Genomic DNA, 19,596 nt, shown 5'->3' on the forward strand with positions numbered 1-19,596 from the left:
TTACAGCTTCCTGCACCCACAGGGGAAGCAAGAGGCCCTGGGATGAAGCTTTATCAGCTTCGTGGTAGGTCTGCCTCAGATGGGCAATTACACAATTCACAACCCAGCGCTTTTGACTGAATACCTGATATGAATATCACGGGCAGGCACATAACTTTAGGGAACTCAGGGCTTTACGTAAAGGACCTCCTTGCTTCTCCTAGCCAACACTTAATAGGAAAACATTAGCACAACAGCTAATGAGGACAAGTGATGGAGGCCAAGAAGGCCGTGGGCTTCTGGAAATGGTTTTTCTGTTTATTACTCGAATGGACTTTATTTCTGAGACCATCGGGTCCCTGCAGGCTGCATGTCCTCACTACAGAATTATCTGGAACAGCCAACTCTCCTCAAAAATACACCTCAGCAGACTGGTGGGCTCACCATCAAAATCCTGTGGCGTCAGGGAACTATATTCCATATCCTGGGATAAACCATAATGGAAAAGAATATGAAAAAGAATATATATGCGTGTAACTGAATCACTTTGCTGTAGAGCAGAAATTAACACAACATTGTAAATCAACTGTACTTCAATTAAAAAAAACCAACAATCCCGTGGCTTTTCACAAGCAGGCCTGGGATGCTAACGGGCGTCTTCCCCACTGCGCCATCCCACGGGCTCCAAGAGCACAGCCCCCACTGCAGTCCTTTCTGTTCACCTGCCTCCCTCTCTGTTTACCCCTGTGCCCTTGAGGCCAAGGCAAGTCCACGGAAGCTGTGAGCCAGATGGATCTGCCACCACCTGTCAGACCCCAAAGCAGGTCCCCGACCCCTCCTCACCTCCTCATCTCACTTCCCAAGACAGAAATGCATTCACCTCCTGGAGTCTGTCCTTCAGCCCGAAGGAATATCTGCTTCGCTGAGCCCACGGGCCGCGGCTTGACTTTTAGGGGTAGGTGACAGGTGACAATGCTGCTGTATCTGTAACTCAGAGTCACTATTAGTGCCGAGCCTGCACATCCAGAGAGACAGGGAGGGTAGGAGAGGCAGGTCCCTCATCCAGAGTCCCAGCTCTGCCATGCACGGCTGTGTGACCTAGGGCTGGTTCCTTGACCTCTCTGCACCTCTGAAAAGTAGGAATAATAAATGTACTACCTCAGGGGGGTTTTAGTGAGGATTAAATTAATTAATAGGTGAGTTATTACTATGATCTCTAAGATTCCATTTGTATAGGGCGGGGAAGGAGGGCCGTGAATGATTATTGTGACCTCTGCTTCACAATAATCCCGGTTCCCCGAATTCTGCTCTATGCTGCATCCCTGTGGTCGGTTGAGTGCTGGGCCGAGATATCCATATCCTCACCCTGGGACCTGCAAACGTTTCCTCACATGACCAGAGGGACTTGCAGAAGTGATGCAGTTAGGATCCGGAGATGGGGTGATGAGCCCGGATATCTGGGTGGGCCCTGGAGGTAACCACAAGTATCCTCATCAGACAGGCCCTCGGTGGACACAGAGCAGAGCGGGAGACCATGTGGCCCCAGAGGCCGACCTTGGAGAGAAGTGGCCCAGAGTCAGCAGAGGCTGGAAGAAGCCAGAAATGAATTTTCCCCTGGAGCCTTTGGAGGGGGCATGGCCTCACCTACACCTTGAATTTGGACTTCTGCCCTCCAGAAATGTAAGAGAATGGATTTCTGTTGTGTTAAGCCCCGCAGGGCGTGGTGACCTGTGATGGCAGCTCTAGGAAACGAATCCAAGCAGCCATTGGGGCCACAGCTGATGGAGCCGATGGGAACCACCAGGCAGGGAGTGGTCCTGGGGCACCGCTGCCCCCGAGAACAAGTCCACGGGGCTCCCCCCAAGGAACTGACTCCCCCATGCCCAGGAGCTATCACTGGGTGGGGGGGCAGTGGATGCTAATAGGTTGGAGAGAGGCTACTGCTTCTCCATCCCATCCCAAGTTCTGCAACGTGGCTGCCCACTGAGCCCTTTAAATGGACCTGGCTGGCCAGCGAAACAAGCTCCCAGGAGAACACGAGAGCCACGGCAATGGCCAGCCGGCCGTCTGGCCCACTCCTCATGGCTGTCCCCAGCTCTGCCCTCACGTGGAGTCATCACGCCAGCACCGACGGGGCTCCGGGCCCGCCCCTCCCGTGAGCACCCCACACCCACCGGCTCAGGACCCTCCTCCCCCGCCGGAGGGGGCAGGGACACTGTTGGCCTTATCTCACAGACAAGGAGGCCGGCACTGGGGCCCACGCCCCACCCTCCGCTCGTCACGTGGAAGCAGCACCGAGCCCAGGCTCCCTCTGACCTCCCAGCTCATCCCCAGGGAGAGGGATCCATAGGCACGTGATGCCACCAGTGCTCCATCCAGAGGGGGAGCATCGCTGGAGACAACTTCCACTCACCTGGGGGCTGGCTACCGTGGAAGACGTTACTAAGTGGAGTCGGGGATATAGGGACAAAGGGACTTGCTGGACTCACACAGAAATCCGAGACAAAGTGAGGAACCTCGGTCCTCATGACCCAAAATGTGATCTTGTTTTTTTTTTTTTTCCCTTGGTCTTATCAAAGTGGTTAGACTTGCCCGTTTTGCTCAGACCTTGCTGATTTTTTTTCCTATTTATTTATTTACTTATTTTTCATTCTATACAATTTTTAAAGGTTACTTTCCATTTACAGTTATTACAAAATACTGGCTATACTCCCTGTGTTGTGCATACAGCCTTGAGCCTGTCTTACGCCCGACAGCTTGTATCTCCCACTCCCCGCCCATATTGTCCCCCTCACTGGTGCCCACTAGTTTGTATCTGTGAGTCTGCTTCTTTTATGCTCTATTCACTAGTTTGTCGTGTTTTTTAAGATTCCACATATAAATGACACACAGTATTTATCTTTCTCTGTCTGACTTATTTCACTAAGCATAATACCCTCCAAGTCCATCTGTGTTGCTGCAAATGGCAAAATTTCGTTCTTTTTAATGGCTGAGTAATATTCCATTGTGTATACATATACATATATGCATCTGTTGATGGACACTTAGGTTGTTTCCATGTCTTGGCAACTGTCAACAGACCTTGCTGATTTGGGATGAGCTAACAGAGTGAGGACACTCCTGGAGCGGGGGCTATGGTCTCAGTGAGAGACCTGCATCTCCACCCCTGCAACAACTTCCAGACCTATCGCCAAAGATGAGGGCAGACTGGACATCCTGGAGAAGGTGGCAGGTCTTCTTAGATCCTGGTCTAAGGGATCCCCAGAGTCGAGGTAGGGACCTAGCAGAGAACCTCTAGCTGGGCCATGTTTCCGAGATTCCGGTCCTGGGCACAAAGCAAAGCACCAGCACAACTAACACACATCACTTGCTCTGTGCAAATAAAATTGGAAAGAGTTGCAAACTGCAACCTCTCTGGGAGAGTCACAGTTACATAAAGGCAGTAAAGGCTCTGAGAAGTCCTGCAGTCAGGCTTCCTGTGCAGAGGGCACTTCCTAAACCTTTCCTTTACAGAGCCCATGACGACATGCACTGGATTCTGTGTGGCGCACAACGCATTTTGAGAAACATTAAATATTAACACTGAACGCTCAACCTCATCACGACGTGACCATTCACAGAGCTGAGGTCCCACAGCTGTGAACTACGTTGTTCCATGGGATACGGCCTCCATGGTGTAGACCAGAGGTTGTCAACTAGGGGCCACCTCACCCCTCACGGATGGCAATATTTGGAGACATTTTTGCATCACAGTTGGTGGAGGGGGTGCTAACGGATGCTGCTAAACATCCTCTAATGTGTTCTCCTCTTTTATTTAATTTTCGGTTGAGCCTAGCACGACAGAAAATCATCTGCCCATACATCAGTAGTGCTGAGGTCGAGAAACCCCTGGCTGGAGTTACAGAATCATGAGCACAGAAGGCACTTAATCCTCTGATAATGACCTGAAAATTGCTATGATGGATTCTGGACCCTGCGCAATTTAATATTTTCCATAGACAGCATAAAAGCCTTCCTCAGGGTCTCCTACACGCCTCCGAGATCCTCTGCACAGCAAAAAATTTAAGTATTATTTAATTGTGTAAAAAAAAAACAAAAACCAATGTGAGTCAGCCGTCATTTAGTTGTCAGGCTTATACTGACCTAACAAGCATATGGATAAAATATCAACACACGTGTTACTTGCAAAGGATGCACTACTAAATTCTGGTTCCTTCCTCTTCCAACTGTGCAACCTAAAATAGACGAATATATGTTTCACACACACACACAGTTAGCAAATGACACTGACATTGGAATTGGTTGGCTGTGTACCCTCCCTCTCCTCCACCATTTTCCCGCGTGCAAAAAGCAGAGCTGAGGTCTAAAGGCAGCGCTCAGCGTGGTCTGAGGACAGGAGGAGACTAAACATCCACACGCTGGGTCCTTCGATAAACAAATGTTGACCGGAATATACATCTTTTCAAAAGTGTCTGAACTTTGCCTTACGGCCTGTCACCAGGCATGGGCATCCGAAGGAGAGAAGGATCTGACTGCAGGGGCTGGGGGCATGTATTTTCATGGTTTGTAGGCAAATTTCCTTGTGGCTTCCGCACAGATTAAATCCTTTCAAGTCCTTGGCCCGTGCGCTGGTGCTAATTTGCATGGTGTTATTTTTCCATCTGATTTACACACGGAGAGGATAATTGGCCTCTTTTCCTCCCGAGCATGAGAAGTCACCCGTGGGGTAGGATAATTTATTGAGATATTAATGTGGTTTTTGTTCTTGTGGAATTTTACCCGCCCCTATTCTAAGAAGGGGCCGGACTTTGTGTTTCCTTGCCTTAGGGGGTGTTTATGGTCCAGGACCAGGCAGACATTTAGACAGGCTTCTCCACTCCCTCTCTGGCTTGTAAAATGGTTTTATTTTGGGAAAGCCTAAACTCTGCGAAGGGAGAGGCTAGACAGGGGAGAGAGGAGGGAAGTGCAGCCAGGAGCACACGCTTTGGGGGAACAGGCAGATTCACCAAGATCAGGAAAGGAAAGTTGGCTTGGGGTGGTGAGTCCTGGAGGGGACCCTAGGTGGTGGGAAGCGGCTGTGAGGTGCACCCGGGAAGGCGCATTTCAGGCACCAGCAAATAGTCCCGTGCCTGAGCTCGGCACAGAAGCAGCACTGCCACCCTCATGCACGAGACCAGGTGACAGAATGAGGACCTCACACCTTCTGCTACCTAAGACCCTAAGGACATTCCCCCGACACGGGGGTCTAGGGAAAGGAACTCCAGCGACGACTGAGATTGAATTTCCAACCAACCTCCCGGGAAACGGTCTTAGAGTCCCACTGGATGTGATTTTACAAATAGGAATCCTCGGTACATCTCTTCGACACTTGCATTTGGAGAGTAAAATCAGGTTCTGGGGAGAAACAACATGGTCCTGACAGCTCAGTGGTTTCACACAGCAAAGGTTTTTTTCTTAGTTGTGCTGCTTCTCTAACGAAGGTCAGTCAGTAGGGATTCTGCTCCACAGAGGGACTCGGGGATCAGCTGGATGGACGCACCAAGACCCCCGCTTGTGGTCTCCCAGCCAGCAGGACTACAAAAGAGAGGAACTGGAGGGGTTAGGTCCCGGCTTTTAAAGGCTCTGGCCAGGAAGTGAGGTAGATCATTTCAACTCACATCGCATGGGCTGGAACTCGGCACATGGTCCCCCCAGCTGCGAGGGGGCTGGGACAGCCATGGATCCCGATGCCTCATCCACAGCCTTGTGGTGCTTATTTAACGTAGGCGGCATCGCTGTAGTTAATACTATTGATCTCTGCACTTGCGAAGAGCTTATTGCAAATGTATTTTGGGGGTTCTCTCCCTGTGCTGTCGGGTGACTAGATCACCCCTCCAATCCACAGAGGAGGAAAGGAAGGTCTGCACAGTGGAAGCAGCAACACGGTCCGTGGAAAAGGAGAAGGGAACAGCCAGGGTTCTGACCTAAGCTCAGCAGAGGCGGGGCCAGGGGAAAGGCCTCCAGCCAGCGGGGAGCGCCCTACTTAGCTGGCTTGGTACAGGCCTTGGGAAAAGGAGAGAAGAGGGAGGGAAGGGAGGGCTCCTGTCCAGTCAGTGAGGAACGTTAGCCGGCTGGTGTCCCCTCAGAAGGGTGTGTGTGTGTGTGTGTGTGTGTGTGTGTATGTGGACGTGTGGATGTGTGTGTGTGTACGTGTGTGGATGTGTGTGTGGATGTGGGCGTGTGGATGTGTGTGTGTACGTGTACGTGTGTGGATGTGGACGTGCGTGTATGTGTGTGTGGATGTGTGTACGTGTATGTGTGTGTATGTGTATGTGGGCGTGTGGATGTGTGTGTGTACGTGTGTGTATGTGTATGTGTGTGGATGTGTGTGTGTGTGGATGTGTGGATGTGGACGTGTGTGTGGATGTGGACGTGTGGACGTGTGTGGACGTGTATGTGTGGATGTGTGCATGTGGATATGTGTGTACACGTGTATCTGTGTATGTGTAGGTGTGTGGATGTGTGTGAGGATGTGTGTGTACGTGTGGATGTATGTGGATACATATGTACACGTGTATGTGTGTATGTGGAGGCGTGTGTGTGGACGTGTGGAGGTATGGATGTGTGTGGATGTGTGTGTGTGGTGGAGGTGTGTGTGAAGACGTGTGTGTACACGTGTACGTGTGTGTGTGTGCACGCACGCACGGACGTGGGGATAGAATTTCTGACGTCAGTAGACTAATTGCAGGCTGCCCCAGGTCTGTGTCTTCCCCCACCCACAAGCTCTGGGTATCTGACGTCAAAGTGACTGCGGAGAGATGAACATGTGCACTTTCTGGCAGCAGCAGCTGAGGCTGAGGCCAGGCAGGCCAGGGCTGGGCTGGAAGCACGGGTGCTTCTCCCTGGCATCTGGGGACCACAAAGGCTGTTTCTTCCTCCTCTCCTCCACCCAATTGGGCATCAGACATCGATGAACGCGGCTGGCTGTTGGTGGCTATCAGCTAACCCATACGGAGCGTACCACAATAACTAACTAGTGGTCCCTTACCTACTGGCGACTCAGGGCCGCAGGAAGCAGGCGCCCTGCCCCGTGTGTCACACACGTGACCTCAATCTGCCCTCCCGACACCCCCAGGGGTAGGTATGCGGCCCACTTTACAGGGCAGGAAACAGAGGCGGGAGGAAATGAGCTTCAGGCCTCCCAGTGCTTCAGAGGCAGAGTCAGGATCGAAACCCAGAGCTGCCCAACTGCAAAGCCTCCAAGAGGCTCCCTTATTCATTCGTTTACCAAACACTCAGTAAGCACCTGCTATACACAAGCAGTGTTTTAGACCCCGGGGTTACACTGCCCAAGAAGCAAACAAGCATCCCGCCTTCTTTTCATTTCCTGTGGCAGCCCTAACAAATGACCTCAAACTTGGGAGCTTTACAGAAATTCATTCTCAGAGCTCTGGAGCCCAAGAGTCTGAAATCGTGGCGTGGGCCAGGCCCTGCTCCTTCTGGGGGCTGCAGGGGAGAATCCATTCTCTGCTTCTTCCCATTCTGGAGGCTGCTGGCGTTCCTTGGTTTGCGGCCACATCACTCCAGCCTCTGCCTTCTTGGTCAGAAAGTCTCCTCATTTTCTGTCTGTGTCTAATCTCATTCTGCTTTTCTCTTACAAGGACACGTGTCATAGGATGTAGGGCCCACCCACACAATCCAGCAGGATCTCCTCATGTCAAGATCCTTAATTGCATGTGCAAAGAATTTTTTTCCGAAGAGGTAACGGTGACATGTTCTGGGGATCAGGACATGGCTATATCCACTCGATTCAATCCATCCTTAAAAAGCTGACAACCTAGTGAGGATATACGCAAAGCATATCAATAAACAAGAGGGCATGTGTTAAGAGCCCTGATGAAAATAAAGCAGGAGTTGGTAAAAGAGGGTCCTGGGATCCCTTACGTTGGAGGGGCAGGAAAGATCTCTCTGAGTGGGCAGTTTTGCAAGTTGACCTGAAGGAAAAGAGTCAGCAGATCATCTCCAGTGGGGCCCAATGTTCTGGCCCACCTGGTTGTTTATTTATACCTTAATGAGTAAATAACATTTTGGGGGGGCCTTCCCTGGTGGCGCAGTGGTTAAGAATCCACCTGCCAATGCAGGGGACATGGGTCTGAGCCCTGGTTCGGGAAGATCCCACATGCCGCGGAGCAACTAAGCCCGTGCGCCACAACTACTGAGCCTGTGCTCTAGAGCCCACAAGCCACAACTACTGAGTCTGCAAGCCACAACTACTGAAGCCTGCACACCTAGAGCCCATGCTCCGCAACAAGAGAAGCCACCGCAATGAAAAGCCTGCGCACCGCAACGAAAGAGTAGCCCCCGCTCGCCACAACTAGATAAAGCCCGTGTGCAGCAAAGAAGACCCAATGCAGCCAAAAATAAATAAATAAATTAATTAATTAATCATAAGAAAACATTTTGGGTGTGTTAGGCACAGCGTCCCCTGCCCGGAGACTGAGGAAGAAGCATTTTCATAGATGCAGATAAAGTGGTTGTAATATCACAAATTACAAGTAGCCTAAACAGACCACTAGCTTGGTTCCTGCCAAAAAGAAGGGCTGCAGATGAATTGCTATAAATCCAAGATCATCGTTTTTGGCCGACCCCCCAGACCTTTCGATGGATTTACAGCTCATAACAGAACAGAACGCCACCTCATCCAGTTACCTGGGGTGTACAGTTTGCAATGAGTTAAACCCAGAGGGGTCCCTGGTAAGTTACACTGCTCACATTAGGCATCCAATGGTTGCTTTATTGATGGTTTTTTAATACCTAAGGTGGGCATTGGCTTATCATCTATTTTTAATATTTTTCCAGCCAAACATTTTGCAGTCACATTCCACGGCACATGGCTTTGATGCACTGATTACCCGTTGGCTCACCTGTCACAGCAGGTCCAAAAGAATTGTCCGAGGAGAGTCCAGGCTGCTCCCGTCCCTCTGGTCCCTCTCCGGACAGAGGTCCGTGGCTTGAGTTCACTCACTGATCCCGTTTGACTCCACGACCTTTGTAAAGAACCTTTGTTCCTATGTCCAAGTTCAGCTAATTACTAGATCTATTTCTCTGTTCCGAATGACAACCCTGACGACCTACATTCCAGGCACCGCCAAGCGTTTCATTCTAAATGCACTGCCCCTCAGTGTCTATCAGAAGCTCTAGCAGAGAAAGCAAGATCTGTAACGTAAATGATAAAATACTCTTCTTATGTAAATCTTTTAGGTAAACGATAAGTCTCTTTAAAAAAATAAAAATAAAATGGCACCTGCATGGCCTTTATGGTCATCATGAGACACAACTGTAGTGGGCTGCATGGTGCTCCACCAAAAGATATGTCTGTGACCTGATCTCTGAAACCTGTGAAAGTGACCTTATTTGGAAAAAGAGTGTGTACAGAGGTAAGTAAGGCTCCTGAGATGAGACTGTCTTGGATTACTAGGTGAGTCCTAAATCCACGATGTGTGTCCTTAGAGGAGAGAGAGCGAGACAGAAGAGGAGGTTATGTGATCAAGGAGGCCAGAGCTGGAGGGATGCAGCCACAAGCCGAGGGATGCTGGCAGCCAAAGAAGTTGCAAGAGGCACAGAATGGATTCTCCTATAGACACTCTGGAAGGCCTGCTACCCTGCCCACACCTCCATTTCAGATCGCAGCCTCCAGAACTGTGAAAGAATACATTTACATTGTTTCAAGCCACCAACAGTGACTTAAACAGTGGCAATATGTCACGGTAGCCCTAGGAAACAAATACAGTGACTGAATTCCCTTTTTAGACCCTGCCCAGGAAATGCCAAGAGATCCGATGGCTTAAAGACTTGACTTCCAACTTCCTAGAAGTGGGATGTCTCAGGCATCCAGCTGTTGCTGTGCAGCTCATAAAGGGATCTCCAAAAGGGGTCCAGGTTACTGAGGCAGAAAAGTTTGTCGTAGAAAACCCTTCCTGGATGGCATATTTAATTTTTTAATAGCAAATTACATGAGAAGCTCTCAGCTTCTCACCATTATATTATAATAACATACGGATATAATAAACAGGGAGCACACACTTTTCCCTGTGTTGCTTTGAGGGCACCGAGTTGCACTGATGGTGTTTTTGTCCATTTCAGTGGAGAGTTTTCTGAGAGGTCTGGCCTCTTGAGGGTCTCAGGACAAGGCAGCGCTTGTGGTTCTTGCCGAGTTTTTTCATCAGGGCTCCTACGTGGGGCTCACTGAAGCCTCGCCAGCCTGGGGCAATGCCAGGGGATACTGCTTTATAATAAAATACGGATTGACTGGACATCTTTCCATGGGGATATGTCGGTCAACCTCTTACTGGCTGTAAAGCCCAATCTTTTTCAGTAATGAACTAATTATAGACTCTGTTTAAAGAGCTTCAGGGGGCTTCCCTGGTGGCGCAGTGGTTGAGAGTCTGCCTGCCGATGCAGGGGACACAGGTTCGTGCCCCAGTCCGGGAAGATCCCACATGCCATGGAGCGGCTGGGCCCGTGAGCCATGGCCACTGGGCTTGCACGTCCGGAGCCTGTGCTCCACAATGGGAGAGGCCACAACAGTGAGAGGCCCGCGTACCGCAAAAAAAAAAAAAAAAAAAAGAGCTTCAGGAAGTAGAAAGCACTCTGCTTATTCATGGTGTTACCAATATTAACAATTATTTTCACAGATAAATGGACAGATAATGGCCTTTGGAAATTTGTTTATAAAATACAGGCTCTTAATACACCTGATAAGGAAGAACAAACCTTCATAATCGTTCTAAATATTATGTTGGTTAATACAAAAGATTGGTTAATATGAAAGTGTTTAAAAATGTATAAAACAAGCTTTAAAATCCTTGTGAGAGGATGCTGTGTACTCATTCCACTCAATCAGAGCATCTGTGGCCAAATAAATAAAGATTCCTATCTTCTTGTGGTAATTTTAATGGTTGGTGTAAAAGTTTTGCACATTAGGAATCTGTTACAAATGAATTTGTTTTTAAAAAGTCTTATTAAAACTCCAGAACAGTGGCTCTAAGAGTCAGAAACTGCAGCAATCACAAGTTGAGAAACTTTCTAGCATCACTCTGGTCACATAAGTTCTTCTGGGTCACTTGAGGTCTGGGCACCTAGCCAGGTTTGGGGGAACTGCTCTTCCCACACGGAGTCACGTGGCTTGAATGGAGCGCTCAGTGGAGACTTTCCAATGACTCCACCTCCCCGGCGTCAGTGATTGGTTGAAGCCTGGGCATCCTTCTCAGAACTGGACCAATCATAACCCTCTAGAGCCTAGTTGTATCCCCAGGCCTGGCCAATCAGTGGCTTTGCCCAGGGTCTTTCTTTTCGGAAATTTTAGAAGCCCTTTTCTCTCTCTGGTCCCAGGGTTTTTGGGGCTTGAAACCGCAAGAGGGGATTAAAACAAGAGGAAGAACTAAGCGTAGGGAGAGTAGAGACAGCTGACTTCACCGAATTTTGGTTACTTGATTCTCTACATTTCCTTTAACTGCTTGCGTTGGTTGGAGTTGGTTTTCTGTCATTTGACATCAAAGTACTCTGATGAGTGTAGGCCACACTTTGCAAATACAATGTACTGTTTCCTAAGAAAATAAACATATGCACAGAATGCAAAGTATGCATAAAATTTAAGGGAAATAGAGACCTCATCACTTGAACTCAGTAGGATCCAATGACCCCAGTTTAAAAACACACACACACACACACACACACAAAACCCCTGCAACGAAAGGGTGGCTAATCAGGGCTGGACTTGATGATGGAATTGTGGCTGGTCAGTGTGACCTCTCCTAGCATCTCTGAGTGCTCAAGAGGAGCACAGAAGGCATAAATAAGCAGTCGCTGGTTGTGCAGAATTCTTTAACTCAGAGTGAAAAAACACGAGCTGGGCTGTGAGTGCAGATAAACACACTTTCCCTACAGGATTTGTCACTCTTCGGCCACTGAAGAAAATGAATCAGAAAAACAGAAAGCCCACTGAAATGGACGAAACCGGGATGACTGCATTGCCCAGGAGAGACAATCTGTCCTTCCGTAGAGGCTCCATTTTGGTGAGCATCACGAAAAGTACTTACCCGCGAACTACAGAGCTTGACCCAGGTACAGACAGCTGAAGGCAAGTTTGCTCTCTGAGAGCTGAACTTGACTTCCCAGGGCTGAACAGCTCTGGTCTTCTTCTGCCAGCAGAGCTCTTTTCTAACCCATCCACCTCTCCCAAGCTGTCTAAATTCCCATCTCTCCCCAGGCCATCTTGTCGTTTATGGTCCAGCGCCTCAGTTCATCTGCCCCTGTGCCAACGACTCCTCAAGTTTCTCTTTACTCTCCACATTTTGCTGAATTTTATTACAGGTTCCTGACTTCTTGGGAACCATAGTCCTGCACTATTTTGTATCCCCTGTGACTTCCCAAATGTACCTGGTTTGTTACTAGAGAATCTGAGAAAATAGGCCCTTTTCTGGTTCTTAACTTTGCCTCTTGCTCAAGCCCGATGATGCTGGCGGTCTCCAGTTCTTGGCTTCCAAGCTCAGCCTCCAGGGATCGACAGTATTGGATGTTGGCATCTCCAAGGCACTCAAACTCAGTTCTGTCTTGATTTCACGCTTCAGCCACAGGACATCCTGCCAAGTGGCAGGCCATAAAAAGAACTAGGCCTTTTCTTTTTCCGTACTATGGTTTTCTTTAGGCATATGTGTGTGTGCCTGCCTATAATGACAGGTACGCAGATGCCCTTACTCCTAGGAACTTCTGGTCCACTAAAGCTGCAGCTGTTTAGAATCCTCACTCGGCTTTTAGCCACATGAAAGCCGACTTCAGCAGAATCCACAGGTTCTCGTCGCCCTCCAGTTTAATGAATAATCACAAGGAAAACACGGGTCAGCACCTACCAAGGGGTGAGTGGGGATCGCTTTGGCTAAGTCAGGGTCTCTCTGTGGTTCCCACTTTTCTTGAATGCATGACTTTTTGGCTGTTCCTCCTCAGAAAGTTCAGGAAGCTGAGGAAGTTCTCTCTTCTTGGCAAACAGCACCTTTTCAACTTTCCTTCAGGGCTTTTTTTTTTTTTTTTTGGAAAATGATTTTATTTACGCCACTGCAGTAGGGAGAGCACCCCAGATCCAAATTCCAGGATGTCTCAGTAGGCTGGCTTTGCCTTTGACTTTTATAGGGAGGAAGAGCCAGGTTATAGGTGGGATAATTTTACGGTTAAGATTGTTTTTGTTCAAGGCTTCTTCTCTCTCATAGGGGCGCAGGCCATTGACTAACGGCCCCCAAATCCTGAGGTCATCTGTCCCCCATTATTTGTCCCACAGATGTTTACTCTGGCTCTCCCCTACGGGGAACCACGAAACAGATGTATTCATGCAACCGTGTGCAAGCTGGGGGCTTTTCATGCCTGGAGCAAGTGGCCATTCATGCTCACATGAGACAGCTGCCATGAAGCTGCACGGTCATAACAATTAACGTGATGGTATGCGGAGAGGATGAGTCTAGTCAGGGAGGGACCAGAGTGGGTGGAAGTAGTCGGAAAAGCCTTTCCAGGAGAGGAAAAGCGAGCCCCCGTGGACGTCCAAGGATGCAGAGGGCGAGAGCTGCTGGTCAGACAGCATGGATTCTAGAGCCAGACCCTCTGGGTGCAAAGGCTGCCTGAGGTTTGCTAGCTGCCTGACTTAAGAAGACAAGTTATAACCACCTTCCCATCCCCGGTTTCCTCCATAAAATGAAGTAAACACAGTGCTGAATTAGTTTTCCAACCTTGTGGCTTTAAACAATACCCACTGATTAGCTCCCCGAGCTATAGGTCAGAAATCCAGCTCAGCGTGATGGAGTTCCCTGCACAGGCTTTACAAGGGTGAAGTTAAGTCATCAGCTAGGTGGAGTTCTTGCCTGGAGGTTCTGGGGAAGGATCTGCTTCCGTGCTCACTCTTGCTGTTGGCAGCATTCATTTCTTGTGGCTGCAGGACTGAAGTCCCTGTGTCATGGCTGGCTGTCGACTGGGGCCCATCTTAGACCCTGAGGGTCACTCATCTCTCCTGCCACATGGCCCCTCCATTTCCAAGTCAGCAATGGGACATCCAACCCTTATCATATGTGGAGTCTCTGACCTCCTCTTCTTTGACCAGCCAGAGAAAACTCTGCTTTTAAAGGGCTCATGTGATTAGGTCCGGCATACCTGGGTAATCTCCCTATCCCAAGGTCAACCGGTCTGGGACTTTAATTACATCTGTAAATTCCCTTTACTGCAGTACCTAGATTAGCATTGGATTGGATAATGAGGTGTGTGTACACCCAGGGCCTGGCCTCTAGGGGGCGCATCTTGGAATCTTGCACCTACTTCTCAGGAAATTGTGAGGCCTGAGTTAGCAAGTGTATGTCAAGTACCCGGCACCTACCAAGCATGTCTCAGGTAGGAGGATTTGCATGCAAAGAACTACCAAGTCGAGTTCCCAGATGGATGAGAATTTGGTTGGGGTAAAAGGGGGCTGTCAGTGGTAGGGACCAATGGAACAGCTGATGAGCATCTTCCAGTTCTTGGCTGACAGGCTTCATTCTGATGCAGCTGGAGACTGGAAGTGCTGTCCTCCTTGGATGAACACTGGTACCCTCCCTGGTTTAGGTCTTTGCTGTGCTGACCGCAACGAGAACTGAGCTCGGAAATGAGGGCACAGGAACCTGGAAACAGCCCCTGGATGAGCTCTCTCTGAAACCATCTGCTTGGAGCTTTTGGCTCTGAGAAGAGTGGAGAGGTTTCCTCCAGCTACAAATCCAGGGATTCAGAAGCCACGAAAATCATAGCTTTTCCCAACCGGCCAAGCAAGGCTCTAACTGGGAGAAAAGAGAAATGGAAGTCCAGATCCCCACTCCTGCTAACCACATACAGGTGGTGGCTGAGGCCCCTCTTCAAATCCCAGGAGGCTCATTTCCTTTCTCAGCCTGGCATCACTGGCGGAAGAATCGAACAAGGGGCCCAGGTCCTGCTGACTCTGGGTGAATGACAAATGGCCAGCACCCCTGAGTGAGACCCCAGGCTTTTATCTGCTCTGTGAGCTGAACTGCCTGTTCTCAATAACTCTGCGCTCCAAACAATCTGGGGCCAGCATGAGATAAGCAGGAAAGAGATAAAAAGGAGGGGGTGAGAAAAAAGAGATTTTATTTCCTATTCCCCGGATGCCACGGTGGGAAGAAGCTTTTTCTCCAGCAATTCCTAGACCAGACCACCCTCATGCCCAGCTGAATTCTTGCCCGTCTCTTCTGGCATGCCCCCCACCCGGCCCCGCCCCCTGCTGCTGCTCTCCTACAACTGCTTCGGCTTCTGGATCTTCTCATAGCTTCTCTGGGAAGAACCGGAGCCAATTTACTTCCCTCAAACAGCTGTCATTTTTGCAAAGCTGTCTCTTTGCTGTGATTTTCAAAGGGAGACTCAGGGCCAGGCTTTCTTCAGCGAAGGCAAGCGGTGGAGGTGTGAAGGCAGAAGGCAGGGGCATCCGATGGAGGGAAAGACACAGGTACACACACGTGTTTGAGAAGTGCTGACTCGGTAAGCGCAGGAAAATATAACCTTCTTCTTTTTTTTTTTTTGCAGTACGTGGGCCTCTCTCACTGTTGTGGCCTCTCCCATTACGGAGCACAGGCTCCGGACACGCAGGCTCAGCGGCCATGGCTCACGGGCCCAGCCGCTCCGCGGCATGTGGGATCTTCCCGGACCGGGGCACGAACCCGTGTCGCCTGCATCGGCAGGCGGACTCTCAACCACTGCGCCACCAGGGAAGCCCAATATAACCTTCTTGATACGTGGGGATGAGGTCAAGAAAGAAAAGCAGAGAGTGGAAAACTTGCATCTGTGCTGTAGCTGCCGGAGTTCTTACACCAGCCAGGCATGACCCTGTCTGACCTTGAATGTCAGACCAGAGGGTTACAGAGGAACCGACCAAAGATATGAGGGCAAACGGCCAAGCCAAGCTGACCGGCTTTGACATGTCAAAGGACAGATGCTGTCTGGCTCGGGCAGCTGCTGGGCAGAGAAGGAACCCAGAGCTCAGCCTCTAAGATGTCAGGGTAGCAACAGCATGAACCTGGGCTCCAGGTAAGTGCCGCCCTCCACCACTGCTCTGAAAGGAAAAGGCTTCTTCTGGCTTGTTGGTTTAAGGTCTGAAATAGTGACGACCCCACTTCCCGGGCCCCCTGCGTGCTGTCCTCTTCTCCAGGCAAGAGAGGTGCCAAATGTGTTGGACCGCTCGCTCTGATCAGCGGCCAACGGCCCGACTGAGACATTTTCCCCGACTGCATTTTTATCTTGGATTGCTGTCGCACTGAGTTACATTGCAGGGGGAAAAGAGAGGAAGGGAGGGAAGAGCAGCGCGTTGAGGAGGTCTGCATAAAGCTTCGTTGACAGCACGAGGATAGCACACCCCACCCATCGTGTCAACTGCATGTTGACATCCCGTGAACAAATACCGATCGAGAACCTGAAACATTCAAAACAGTGTATAAGCTCCATCTGCCACTGAAATCAAAAAGAGACGTGCTGCGGAGGAAAAGGCCGGGCGTGTCCTAACTCCTACCGGTGACCAGCTCAAGTTATAGAAAGATACGTTCTGACTTCATACCAGTACTTATTAGTGTGGTGGTTTAAAATTAAAAAAAATCATTCACTCAGACTAATGGGTCCTCTGGGCCACTGGGGAGGAAATGCTGATTTGGCTAGTTTATTACCTGCGCCTCTCCGGTGAGGCGGCTTGGTTTATCGCTACAATTATTCTGGATAGCAGTTAATGATGCTAAGTGATTACTGGTAGGGTGGCATCCACATATGTCTAGAAAGGCCTGGCTTTTCAATACTGGCTGGGTTGTGGCTACAAACAAGGGGGGCTTGTCTGTGCAAGAGGGAAACAATTGGCAAGGTCATTCCCTGTTTTCTTTTCCTTGGCTGTTCATTCTAATTGTCTGCACTGAAATCCGGAGCGTTGGCTGGCCCTGCACATCGAAGCAGGTACTTTTTATGTGTCCTCACGTCGTCAGGGCGCTGTCTCACTTAAGGTAATGAGTGACGATCTTTCACAATAGAACTTTGAGTGCAATTCCAATGCCCCCTGGCTAATGAGTCTTCCACGTTCCATTTTTAGCCCTGGTATATATACACGTATTAAAATCCTTGCCTTGACATGTACAATGCAGTTTGGGTGAAGGTTCTCTGCCTCTGGGGTCCGGTTTCAACACTTGTAAGTGTAGCTCCCCTCCTGTTACAGCCCACAAACCTCACTTGAGATCTCAAGTATTAAAAGGTAGTGATGAGTAGGTATCACAACTGTCACGTTCAACCAACCACACGAAACTACTCTGTTAGCGCCGAATACAGCAAGGTCACCAGTCCCCATCAAACCTCTGTTAAATGCCCAGATCATTCCTGGTCAGTAAATGTGTTTTTCTGACACATAATGCCACAGAAATCAAGCTCAAAATTGTTTGTAGGACAGATCGGTGAGAAAGACTTTTGCTTTTCTGCCAAAATATTCCCTTCGACTCTCCTTAAGGACAAAAGTAATGTAGGGAAGTTTAAGGCCACAGAAATGTGAGTTAAGTGAATATTGATCGACATTGACAAAAGCAAGCAACTTCTCCCACGGTCCTTCCTCAAATCCGCAATGGACGTGGAGATAATTTTCCAAGGGCAAAACTTCCTAGCTCATTGATCCACACGTTATTGATGAAATAAAGGTAATATCGAAAATGACAGTGTCTGAGAAGCAATCTCAAACTGCCTTTTTACTGCGTCCAATCAGCAAGAGAATCGAGAACCACTTTCTTTTTAATACAAAATCATCAGCCAGTTGCAACTGAAACGCACCACAGTGACTTCAGCCAGTAACTCTCAGTTTTTTTTCTTTTTGCTTTCTGAAGGCCCCCTCCACCCCTGGTCAGTCTCAGCACTACAGAATACCGAGCAGTTAAACTGGGCTAGCGCTGAGCTTCCATAGACATTTATGTCTACCCATCCTCCAGAGGCACTATAAAGCCAGCGAAGACATCTCATCTGGAAATCTCTTGTATTAAGAAAAGTGATGGGTGTGGTCCGAAAGTGGACTGAGAGATCTGTAAACCAGTGTGTACTTCAAAACAGAGTCCTAACTCCTATGAAGGCCTCTGTCATCAGCTGGGGATCTCCGAACTGACCATTCCAGCTTCTCCAAAGGACCCTCCCACCCTGTCCTTTCACACACACAAAATATCCTTCTTAATATTAGCCTAAATATGTTTGGTATTTTTTTCCTCTATATTTTGCCTTGGATTTTAAAAAAATTCCCAGGTAGATTTTTATCTCCCCCGTGCCCATATCCCCACGATAATAAAACTGCCTTCAGGTTGTAACACTCACGGGACAAGCCACGTTGTAAACAGCACAGCGTGGCGACCATTTCAGGGAACTGACCACTGACTTTCTGCCCGGCTGACCTCTCGTGATCTCTGACCCCGGGCAGAGGAATAAGCAAAGGGGAAGAGCCGGGTGGCGGGTGTAGCCTCGGTTCGTGGAAGGCGCCCAGGTCTAGAGGTAGGTGCCGGATTCGAAGCAGCTCTCTCTCGAGTTGCTCTGCTGGGGAACCTCATTCTGGAAAACCGAAGTCCGGCAGCGGCTTTCCACATCAGGACCAGGAGAAAGAGGGGGGCGATGGCCCGGGGAACAGAAGGGGCTCAGGATGGACTCCCAGGGGCTCGCGGGGAGAGGAGCTGGGAGCACCTCCTGCTGGCGCTGCTGCCCAGAAGCTCTTCCTCGCGCGGAGATCGGCTCGGGGCCGGGCGCCGGGGCGCGGGGTCTCACCTGTTCCAGCGGGCCACCTTCCTCCGGTAATAGCGCAGCGCCTCGGGGCCGGCCAGCAGCGAGTCCTCGGGCCCCAGCAGCGGAGGCTCCTCCGGCTCGTTGTACAGCGGGTGCGCGAAGAGGGCCCGCAGCTTGGAGCCGGGGCCGCCGCCGCCCGGCTCGGCCGGGGGAACGTGGCGCGCGGCCGGCCGAGGGGCCGAGGGGGTGGCGCGGCGGGCGCACGGGCAGCCGGGCGGGCGCTCCCGGGGCCGCAGCCGGCGCCGTACCCGGGGCCCGAGGTGGAAGTAGAGGTCGGCGGCCAGCAGCACGCCCAGCAACAGCAGGGTCCGCAGGCGGTCCCGGCGCAGCCCCGGCATGGCCCCGCCGCGGGGTGGGGTGGGGGGGCCGAGGCGCCGGAGCCCCGGGATGGGGCGCTGCCCGAGCGGAGAGCCCCCTCCGAGGGCGGTGGCCCTTGAACTCGGGACCGGGGCGCCGAACGCGCGGGGACTTGCGGCGTGGAAGGGCGTCCCCTCTCCGCGCGGAGCGGTCCCCGGGAGCCGCTGTGTCCCGGGCCCCTGTTTCTCGCGCCTTCTCTGCCCCGCGCCCGGCCGCCCGGGAGTCCGCGGCAGGTGGAGGCTCTGGGCGCGGGGACGGGCGGCGCTCGCCTCTCGGAGGAGGGGGAGGGCGGCTGCGGAGCCCGGGCGTCTCTCCAGAGGATGCGGCCGCTCGGGCTCCTCCTGCGGGCGGCGGGGACGCCCGTGCCCCCGGCTCCGCGGGCCGAGCTGGTGTGCGCGCCCGGCCCCGGGAGGAGGGTGACGCCGGGTCGCC

General features: G+C 50.8%; 1 protein-coding gene across 2 annotated transcripts in view; it reads right to left on the reverse strand.

The window, feature by feature from the left end:
• The window catches only part of FAM20A (FAM20A golgi associated secretory pathway pseudokinase), a gene marked incomplete at its 5' end in the record, with an annotated part of 41,626 nt that extends 22,481 nt beyond the window's left edge, over positions 1-19,145 (reverse strand). For both annotated transcript variants that reach the window (XR_014013954.1, XM_081218799.1), the window contains one exon: positions 18,790-19,145. Coding sequence is in view for 1 of the 2 variants with exons in the window: in XM_081218799.1 (XP_081074925.1) it covers positions 18,790-19,145 (356 nt within the window). The remainder of the gene's footprint in view (positions 1-18,789) is intronic.
• Between the last annotated feature and the right edge of the window lie 451 nt (positions 19,146-19,596).

This window comes from Mesoplodon bidens, assembly GCF_964165515.1.
Source record: "Mesoplodon bidens genome assembly, chromosome: 19".
NCBI lineage: Eukaryota > Metazoa > Chordata > Mammalia > Artiodactyla > Ziphiidae > Mesoplodon > Mesoplodon bidens.